General features: G+C 47.6%; 1 protein-coding gene across 3 annotated transcripts; it reads left to right on the top strand.

Annotated features, from left to right (window-relative positions):
* Window positions 1-432: 432 nt before the first annotated feature.
* LOC144932375 (mitochondrial fission regulator 1-like) lies at window positions 433-10319 on the top strand. Of its 3 annotated transcripts, XR_013636905.1 has the most exons (9): window positions 433-520; window positions 2400-2491; window positions 4113-4202; window positions 4676-4773; window positions 5280-5635; window positions 6235-6484; window positions 6915-7101; window positions 7934-8066; window positions 9379-10319. XR_013636905.1 is itself a non-coding variant. In XM_078856348.1 (8 exons), exons 2-8 carry the CDS (start codon window positions 2477-2479, stop codon window positions 8006-8008), a joined length of 1071 nt encoding a protein of 356 aa, XP_078712474.1. In that variant the 5' UTR covers window positions 433-520; window positions 2400-2476; the 3' UTR covers window positions 8009-10319. The 3 variants fall into 3 exon arrangements, 2 of the variants coding, with proteins under 2 accessions (XP_078712474.1, XP_078712475.1); XM_078856348.1 differs by having other exon boundaries at window positions 7934-10319; XM_078856349.1 differs by having other exon boundaries at window positions 446-464; window positions 7934-10319.
* Window positions 10320-10831: the final 512 nt, after the last annotated feature.

Raw genomic sequence — 10831 nt, 5'->3', positions numbered from 1 at the left:
TATGCCTTACCGGGTAAAATAAAATAAGTTTGGTAATGCAGTAGTATATATATTTAATTTCTTAGCACATACTCTTTGGTTATTTCGGTTAAGTTGCGTAGGTAGAAATAAAATACCGAAAGAACCAAAGAGTATGAATTCCTGCAGTAACGAAAGCTTTAAATCAAGATTCTTAGCACACGTGTTGACTTAACGGGAAGCCGCTTATCGGAGTTGGCAAGCCGGCTGGATTCGCCCTTTGTATTTCCCACTTGGGATACGCGCGGTCTGTGCCGCCTCGCCTTCTCATTGGGCTGCCTCAAAGCGGTCGAGCCAATCGGGGGACGCGCTGCTGAGGCGCGCGCGCGCACCGACCAATAGGCGGTCTGGGACCCCCCCCCCCACGCGCGTGCAATCTGGGATACCCCTCCCACGCGCGTGCGGTCTGGGAAATGTAATCGCTTGGAGAACGCGTGGAGGTGGCGGTGAGTGGAGAGAAACGGAGACACGGGGGAGAGAGAGACAAAGGGAGACAGACACGGTGAGACAGACACGGGGAGAGACAGAGACACGGGGAGAGAGGCACGGGGAGAGACAGAGACACGGGGAGACAGACACGGGGAGAGACAGACACGGGGAGACAGACACCGGGAGACACGGGGAGAGACGGAGACAAGGGGAGACAGACACGGGGAGAGAGACATGCAGACAAGGGAAGACACGGGGAGAGACGGAGAGACACGGGTAGAGACGAAGACACAGGGAGACACTGACACAGATACACAGAGACACGGAGAGACAGACACGGGGATGGGAGGGGGGCACCAGGAGACGAATACGGAGAGGTTGAGAGACACGGGGGGAGATAGAGAATCTCGCGGCACCGCCACATCACACCACTCCACATCACTCCTCACACCACTCCTCACACCACTCCACATCACACACCACTCCACATCACTCCTCACACCACTCCACATCACACTCCACATTAAACTCCACTCCACATCACACACCACTCCACATCACACTCCACATCACACTCCACTCCACATCACACTCCACACCACTCCACATCACTCCTCACATCACTCCACATCACACACCACTCCACATCACACTCCACTCCACATCACACTCCACTCCACATCACACTCCACTCCACATCACACTCCACTCCACATCACACTCCACTCCACATCACACACCACTCCACATCACACTCCACACCACTCCACATCACTCCTCACACACTCCACATCACACCCCATCACACACCACATTACACACCACTCCACATCACACACCACTCCACATCACACATCACTCCCCATCACACAGCACGTCTCTCGCACCGCACTACATCACCCATAATCCCGTATCAAATTACCATCGCATCAACAACCATCACGGACACGGCCCACCACCAACATCACCAACATCACCAAACTCCAAACCCCACTTGTGCGCACACACACACACGACATCACCACCAGTCGTACGCAATCACAGCACTGCATCCCATCACCATCACGCCGCGTCCACCCCGTATCACCCCGTATCACCACGCTACATTACTGCGGGACATCCTGCGCTAGTTGCCACACGAAAGCGATTCTTTCCCGCCTGGGGTCATGGGCACGCAGAGAGGATGGGCGAAGAGATTGGAAAATCAGCGGGCGGGAATGGAAAAACACACACAAAGCAGAAGATCCGCGCCGCTGGATGTGCGAATAAACTTTGTGACTCTGTGAACATTGCAGCGCTGACTCACCATGCTGACCTTGCACTAGAGGTCAGACCGTGCGTGGCGATGGCGTGGCGATGTGGCCTCGGGTTCCAAAGCTTCCGAGGCTGTTGTGTTACGACATCGCGGCAGGCATGCGTGCGTGGCCGATGATGATGACAACGTTCCGTGTGGCTGTCTGACTGACAGCCTCGGTACGACACCACCACGCCCCCCCCCTCGTGGTCATTGGAGCCTCTCGGGGGCACGAATTTCACATCGGCACCGGCGAGAACGCACAAGATAGAGGGGACATTCTTTTTCCCCACGTGTTTTCCGTGGAGGGGGGGGGGAATCGTGTGACCTGCAGGCAGGTGATGGTGATTACAGTTTAAGAGTGGGTTTTGTCGGACGTGTGCGAGACCACGTAGCAAGTGAAAGGCATAAAGTTGGATAATGGTGATGAGATTGCAGGACATGCTGTACGATAGCAGATGGGTTCTGGCACATGGAAGGAAGAGATGGCGAGCTGTGGTGGCATTTGTTGCGATTACATTTCTACCCACAGTTGGTTCAATCAATTAACTGGGACAAAGTCTTTTTGTTCACATTGTGCAATACATATTGTGTGGTGTCTTGCTACGGGTGTTCTAGTTCATGTCAACGATCCTGTGTTACATGTATCTGTTTTCAGCTGCGGAACGCCGTGGTAGTGGAGAGAATGTGGCGGTGAAGGGACGGGACGAAGAATTTGCCGTGACCCAACTCAGAATGAGCACACCTCAGGTACGAAAACCACTTGACAGCCAGGAATGTTTCCATGTTGCGTTAACGGTTAACACGCTCTTGAAATTAACCAGTGTTTGCATCCATAAACCCAGCTGCTTCCAGTGTGTCCCCATAGACTGTATATGTAATTTACACACACACAAAGGTCCATGGGGCTGTCAAGACCAGCATCGCCCAGCTGAATTTGTCTCAGTGCGCAAACTCTATGCTGGTTTCAACCTTCTGGGTCTCACGAGCGGTCAGAGTCGCTAAACAAATGCTGCTGGGCAGAGGTGGGACAAAGTCATTGTTATGCAAGTCCAAGTCGAGTCGCAAGTCATCAAATTCATGACTCGAGTCTGACTCGAGTCCAAGTCACATGACTCGAGTCCACATCTCATAGGTGGGACAAAGTCATTGTTATGCAAGTCCAAGTCGAGTCGCAAGTCATCAAATTCATGACTCGAGTCTGACTCGAGTCCAAGTCACATGACTCGAGTCCACATCTCATAGGTGGGACAAAGTCATTGTTATGCAAGTCCAAGTCGAGTCGCAAGTCATCAAATTCATGACTCGAGTCTGACTCGAGTCCAAGTCACATGACTCGAGTCCACACCTCTGGTAACCAGCTGTAGTTTGGAAGCCAGCATAACCCAATGTGAAGCACATTTCCTTCTCAAAGTAGAGCCACAACCCACCGTTGCGAGTGAGGCGCTGCCTGTTCGGGTGTAACGTCTGTGGGTAGGGAATGATGGTGACGCGAGGGTGGTATGAGTGTGTGAGTGTGTGGGCAGAATGGGAGCGGTGGTGTGGCGGTTAGCACGCTGCACGACAAACCCGGAGACCCGAGTTCGATTCCCGTTCACGGCCAACACCAGTGACGAATATCTGAATCGGACCTGGGCCTCATCTAGGTTTCTAGATTTGAAGCTTTCGTGACTGCAAGGATTCATACTACTTAGGTTTTTTCGGTAAAGTCACGTAGGTAAAAATAAGTAAAAAAGATTTGACTACACATTTTTTGACCATCTTATTTGACAGGTACTATTCTACTTTACCGAGTGTTGACATCCCCAGCGTTTAACAGTACTCTCCTTTTTTTGTATTTGGATTGTCAACCAACACTGGGTAAAACAACATGTGCATTGTCGTTCTCTTATAGCATGTGCGCCTGTCGTTCTCTTTTAGCCCCGCCCCCCCCCCCCCAATACGTTCCATTCATTGGCTACCACATTCAGATAAGCCCCTCCCCCCCTCCTCCCCCCCTCAACTTGTATTTAAGAACTTGTATCTTGGAATTTTTGCCTCACTTGATACAGTAAATCTAGCTGTGACGGTCCCACCTGATGACGGAGACTTGTGTTGCCTCAGAAACGTCGTGATTTATAATTTTATTTCTATTATTTTTATTTTATTATTTCTTTTTACCTACGTGACTTTACCGAAAAAACCTAAGAGTAGTACTCATCTAGGTTGACTCAGCCTCAGTTGACTACCTGATGTGATGTGTAAACAATTGAGTACCTGTTGGTGTTGCCCACCCACCTACTCTCGTGCCGTGCCGGCCTTCACAGGTGCTCAATAGTAGCACTTGCCCCAACAGTCTGTTAAAGGCTATACGGGGGGTCTTTGTTTGCAGGATGGGAAGCCCTGCGGTAGCTCTCGTAGCCTCGTGCGCCGCATCGCGTCCCATCTTCCTCTCAAGCCGTGCGTGCGAGCCAACGTGCAGGTGAGGGAGAGCTCGTTCAACACTTGGTCCTCCAGCCACAGTCATTCATGAAGGGCAAGCGGTTTTCAGTACAGATCCATTTGTGTCTAAATGTTTAGTTTTTTTTTAAATAGACAACACGTGTATATATATGAGCACCACAATGATCTATTCTTACGCACGTACACCAATTTATGAAAGTGTACAGAGAGGCAGAAGAAGGGTTCGTCGTGATTTTTATGGTTCAATGTTATTGCCCCAACTGAGAAAGCCAGTATCAACATTGGTACAGCTGTGTAAATCCACGTGGGTTCATATAAGTCTGCGTTACATGTAGGTATCCAGTGAGACTTAAGGACTATGATTGCTAACAATAGCGATGGACGGAAAACTTTTTATGCATTTTCAGTCACCTTTTAATTTTCTTCAGACATCGGCATTTTTACTCGGTAAAGAGCGCCGGTGTGGGTGTCTGCGTGGGTCTGTGCATGCAGTTGGGTGCATGGCGGCTGGGTGAAGGAGCCAGGGAGCTGACCCTTGCTGACATCGTGTGGGTCGTAGACGATGAAGGGGAATCCTTCACCAGACTCCGGTAACTCTTTACACAATGCAGTTTGTAGAGGGCAGGACCTGACCTGGAGAAATGGTTGTGTTCGCTCCCGAGAGACACTTATTAAAGAACAGATGAATTGCAATATTTGTAAAAAAAGAATCACCATATTCCGATTGATTTATTGAAATATCTTTGTACGTCCCTCTGCTTTTAACTTGAGAAGCAGAAGTATTACAACTGTGACCGTCCATGTACACGTTCACCTTCCTCTGCAGACGGCCAGAGTGTCGAAATGGTACTTTAATTTCGTACGTGCTGCACGTGCCTTATCAATGGTAAACTTGTCGCAGATTATGTGAAAATGTGCCGATTCAATTTAGGATCCCTCTTTTTGAGTCCCTGGCGTAAAGACGTGAATAGCTTCAATCAGGCTCGTATCCAGCAAGCGCGGGATGAAAGCAGTCTTGCCATCCTTCAAACGTTGACCGCCGCTTAGTGCCGGGTCATAATATTCACTTGGCGTTTTCCCTCCCCTCTTCTCTCAGGACAGAGGTGCGGCCGGAAGCCTGTGATCATGGTTCGCTCGGCAGCCAACTTGCCGCGGCGGCAATGATGCTGATGGGGTGCGGGGGGAAAGAGTCGGGCTCTGCGGGGGTGCGCAAGCCACAGGGCGACGGGGGCGCGCGGGGTCTGGCCACCCTGCTGGAAGCGGCTGAGCCGGGAGAATGCGACTGTGGAGTTGAGAGTGCGTCGAGCGAGGCTGCGTTGAGCGAGGCTGCCCCGGACCCACCAGTGCCTAGCGATGATGCCATGCGCAAGATATCCGCGCTGGAGGAGGAGCTGGCTCGGCTGCGCATACAGATTGCCATGATCGTTGCTGTGCACGAACAGCAGGCTTCTTGTGAGTTTCAAGCGGAATTGCTCCCAGCCGGTAGTTGTTGTCTTTACTTTATTTCTATTGTATAATATCACGGAATATATTTTTTTTGTGGTACTTTTTACGGTTTACAAATATGCTTGAGGTGAAGCAATGTGAACACAATTGTAGTGTTAATGTGTATTGTGATTAGAAAATTACCATGAAGCAAAAAAAAAGGCTTGGCTAAAAAAAAACCTAGCGATTAATAGAAAACCCAATTTTCAGCCAAGATGATGATGTCACACTCTACGTGTGCAGCTCACCTCTTGGTGACGTCATAACGGCTGATGTCATCTCGTTGCGTGGCTTTGAAGATGACGTTATATCTTAGGTAAATATTTCTGAAAACATGCATTTTGTAAACGTTACAAAATCCATGTTCGCAATCCATGCATGATTTGTCATCCAAGTTTCTTGTCTGTTATGCATGTAACAATTCATCCTCCTGAAAAAGTTAAGACTCAAATCAGTCTTTTCTGGGAAAATTGTAATTATTTATTTGTATTGTCCAAGCACCGTGCCCAACTGTCGCCACCTGTCTCCCTGTGCGCCGCCACCCTCACGTCGCTTGCACCCCGCAGGCTCCACCTCTCCCGATGGCCCCGCTGCACCCCCTCCACCGCCGCCAGGCCCCCCTCCACCACCCCCGCCCCTGCCCCCCACCGGGGCCGATGAATCCTCCCGGATGTCGACGCTCGCCCTCATCAAGCAGCGGCGTGCGGAGAAGGGAGGAGGGGAAGGGGGAGCGGAGAAAGCGGCGACCGCGTGCGTCCCCAACATGATGGACGTGCTCAAGGGCATCGACAAAGTGAAGCTGCGCACCGTGGACAGGTGAGGCTGTCGCGACACGTTTCATCGCCGTCGCGACACGTTCCACCGCTGTCGCGACGCGTTCCACCGCTGTTACCGTCGAGGGGTGTTTCATCGTCTATTTTCTATCATGTTTGTAAAGGAAGATGAGAATATAATTAGCATTATTGAATCCTATACACATTTTAACATTACTTGTACCACATTATTATACTACCAGGTATTGATGTACCCTGCATGCACAGCTGCATTGGCGAGACGTTGCCAAACTTGGCAAAAAAAGAACTTTTTACAAGCTGCACGTGCCTTACAATTGATTGGAATACCCGCCAATTTTAATCCATTAATCATCGCACGTGCCGGTATTAACGCGTAATTTGTAGGATGTTAACAGAGGTGAGAGCCGTCGTGCGACTACTGTGTGCTTGGCGTGGTGGCTCTGGGGATGCAGGTCACCGGGAGGAACGCCAGCCAAGGGGAAGCAGGGCGAGGTGGACGAGGATGACCCCGTGGCCATGATCGCGGCTGCGCTCAAACGCAAGTTCGCGCACCGCTACAACCGGGACGCATCGCCAGAGAAGGAGAGAGCAGCCGGGCGTAGCCGACCACTGCCGCACACTGGCCCTGAGCAGCCCAAGGTGAGAAGGGTGCACGTGCGCGCGCATCTGTGTGTATGAACGCAGTGGGGAGCGGTAATGTAGTGGTTAGTGCACTGTACTATAAATCCGGTGACCAGCTCACGACCAACACCAGTGACAAATATCTGAACCGGTATTTGGCCTCCCCTAGGTCGACTCAGCCTCATATTAGTCCCTGGTATGGTGTGTAAACATCACCACTGGGGAGAAAAAGGCAGCCAGGCATGGTGTAGACCACCCACCCTCTCGTGTGCTGTGCCGGCCTTCATAGGTGCTCATGAACAGCACTTGCCCTAACAGTCGTGCAATGAGTAGGCATGCAATGATTCACCACTCCCCAGCGATTCGACAAATAGTCACAGTTAAAGTGAAGATCATGTTTTAAAAATATTTTATATATACCATCTCGTTCTCTTTTGTTCTTTCCGTGAGCCTAAATTAACATTTGCATATTTCATATTTACTATTTACGGTCCTTTATCAATCCACCGCTGGATAAGAGCCTCCCCATGCTGAGTCGGTCATGGAGGATTTTCTGACCATATTGACCATACACACCTCACTGGACCTGTTCTCATATTAGCCACGGCCGGCAATTGAAATAAAGTTTTCAGGCTCATTGCGCAGAGCAATAATCACTTGGCCATCACATATTAGTATATAACTTGCATACACTGCAAATAATCAACATGCATGTATTGTGAGCATATTTGATTTTATGCAAACATTAGATGCCTAGTTGGAAGTGAGTGTGCTTTTCAACAAGGGGAGCTGTTTCATTCACGTTTGTCAGTGCCATGCTGATCACGTTTGTCGTGTTGAAACTCCACAGTTTGGGCAGCACATGCTGAGAGCCACTGGCCAGAGGAAGTCTGTAGAGAACGGTGCCCGCCAACTCCGACACTGAGAAACCAGCGTTGGAGAAACACAACGCCTCGCATCGACGTACCGAGTTGGTTCTGCAGGTGCTTTCACGTTGAATTTTGGTACGCAAAAATGACCATGTCGTGCACACAAATGTGTATTGTCCTTATTTTAATTGCTGGACGAGTCGTGCAAAAGAGTGCCTTATCTTTAAAAAACAATCCGCCACACCGTAAATTGCCTCTTTGTGGGATCATCGCCTCTACGGGAAGCAGTGTGCATATTCAGTCCACAAAGTAGCATTTTTCAACTGCCATAATATTTACGCACACTAAATCGTTGATATTTATATTTGTAGTAAGTTTGTTTAACACTAAAACGGCGAATTTAATTGTAAGCATATCAAGACACTTTTGATCATTTGCATTACATTATCGGAGCCGAATAACAGTATTCATATTTATGACCAAAGATGCACATTTCACCAACAACTCCAAAGTACTTTATCATTTCAGTTTTCCACGTATGCTTAAGTAGCACATTGACTGTTGAATATGACACTGTCCTTGCATTCCATTTCCACGTTTTAGCTCTTTGCTTTTATCTCTTGTTACCCAGGCATTGTACGGGAACAGTATTGTTTATGACATCGCTTGCGAAGTAACCATAATGGTGCACAGAGGCACCATAAGCAGTTTCATAAAACCATGCCCTTGTCTCCTGGCCCAAGTCAGCACAGGGTGGTGATACTCATCTCCTTTCGCAGCCCTGATCCAGTGGTGTAAACTCCACATTTCTAAGGCAGGGATCAGTTAATTAATTTAGCAGGGGACCAATCTCACAAACAATGGTGAAGTCCTACCAAGGTCGACTATTGTTATTCAATATATTGATCCTTCAAGGGTGATGTGCTGAGTAAACTCTCAACCTGCCTCTGAAGTTTGGCATTTAGTCACCGGAGGTGTGAAAGTATTACTGCCTCCACAGAATTCGTGCCGATTTTATATCTGTTCAACACAGAATGCCTCTCTGGGTAAACTAATTCTGAAGGATATGTGTGCGGCAAAGTTACATTTTAACTAGCATGCATTTTACATTGCATTTGGATTTTATTTTACATACCTCTATATAAATGTTCAACACGCTTTATCATATCAGTCAAAACCAATTTCATGGAATCGTTAATTGCCAATGTAACCTTGTATTGCCTTGAATGCAAATGTTGTAGAAATACCACACGATATGAAAACATGTAATGTCTAAGCTAATATATAGTGTAAAGTACTTGCCATTCACATTTTGTTCTACTGATCTTGCCATTTGTATTCTGAATGTATGTTAAACAAAACAATGGTTTTGCTGCCATAATGCGTCGGTCAGCCTGTGTTCATGATAATGCCTTTTACTGACCAGGGAAAGCCTTGCCGAGTCTCAAGATTCATTTTCAGGAGGATAGTGCTGCTCCAGGATGTTTGGCCAATTCCATTACAATGTGCTTGGCATATGGGAAGATGGCCTGGAGAAAACCCACGGAAGTGAGGGAGCAGTAACACGTTAAGCTTCACACAAATAGACTCATAATTCATTCATATTGTGTCCATAATACCAGCTTTGTCAGATCAATGACTAATTTTTCAAGATTCAAGAATCCGTGGCCATATTGATATGTCTTGGCCACCTCGCAGCCAAAGCCTACGGTAACCTGGTATTCTCAGGAACTTTCCGTCGAGGTTTCTGCATGACATTGTTAGTGACTCCATTGCTGTGTTTTGTGAGTGCAGGTGTGGTTATCTGCAGATCGTTTTTTTGTTACCAAGTACTCTAATTAAACTGTTAATATAATGGCGTAAGAGAAATACATTTACACCAGGAATTATTGCAATAATTAATGATTACCCCCACGTTAACAAGAATGCTGTGTGGGATATGATATCACAACTTGTGTTTTATCCCCACTTGATGGTGCATCTTCTACCATGTGCAGTCAAAAACTAAAAATATTGTATCATCAGAGCTGGAAATAATCAATGTAAATGTATTGAAAGCAGATACACTAACACAGTAGCGGACATCACAAGTGAAAAACAAGTTGTGAATTGTTAAAGTTTCGTGGCATTCCATCCCTCCAAAGTCCCTTTTCACTCCTCACGTCACAAAAGTCAAGCAATGATGCAAGCCTTGTGTCAGGGTTTAAATGAACACTCATACTTCGCCGGTTAATGAGAATCAGTGATTCATTCCAGTGACTGAGCACTTAATCAATTGGACAATGAATGTCGCTTGCTGAATAGTTATCGGTGTAAGTGTTGACTAATGTGTCGGCAATGTCTTGACATTTTAAGCGAATAATAAAAACACCGTGACGAATGAACCGAGTGCTGTAATTCTGTTCACTTTTGCTAAAACAAGCTTGTCTGCTGGCATCTGATTCTGCGTGCACTGTGCGTGCATGTTATTGGGGTGTGTCTTGTCGCTCTGCGTGTCTTCATGAGTTGTCTTGCAAGACGTTTGGTCGGCGGGGAATAGCACAGCACAATATCCTCGAGCAGTGGTTCTTAACATTTGTTTGGCTACTACTATTGTTGAATGTTGTTTCAAATGAGTACCCCCCCTCCCCTCCCCAGTTTCCTGACCCAACATGGTTGTGAAAAATAAATGTATGAATAATGACCATCAATATTTTAACTAATTGTCCATTTTGTGAGGTATATCTTAACTAGCTAAGTTATTGAAAGCGAATAAGAACGAGTTTAACACGTAGGATTTCGCGACTAATATTCGTAATAATAATAAAGGTTTTTGGGTTAGATCGCGTAAGTATGTGTCGTAACCCTCCACCACCCGACCCAGCCAGTGAGGTTTGCCA

This window comes from Lampetra fluviatilis, chromosome 5 (assembly GCF_964198595.1).
Source record: "Lampetra fluviatilis chromosome 5, kcLamFluv1.1, whole genome shotgun sequence".
In the NCBI taxonomy this organism is placed as follows: Eukaryota; Metazoa; Chordata; class Hyperoartia; order Petromyzontiformes; family Petromyzontidae; genus Lampetra; species Lampetra fluviatilis.
The sequence above is the reverse complement of the archived record's forward strand: the minus strand, read 5'-3'. Positions and strand labels throughout refer to the sequence as shown.

Bases quoted from the DNA above. Each gene is read 5' to 3' on its own strand.
- LOC144932375 (XM_078856348.1), top strand. The intron at 5,636-6,234 runs GTGAGTTTCAAG...TGCACCCCGCAG, and splicing joins GCACGAACAGCAGGCTTCTT to GCTCCACCTCTCCCGATGGC. The intron at 7,102-7,933 runs GTGAGAAGGGTG...GAAACTCCACAG, and splicing joins CTGGCCCTGAGCAGCCCAAG to TTTGGGCAGCACATGCTGAG.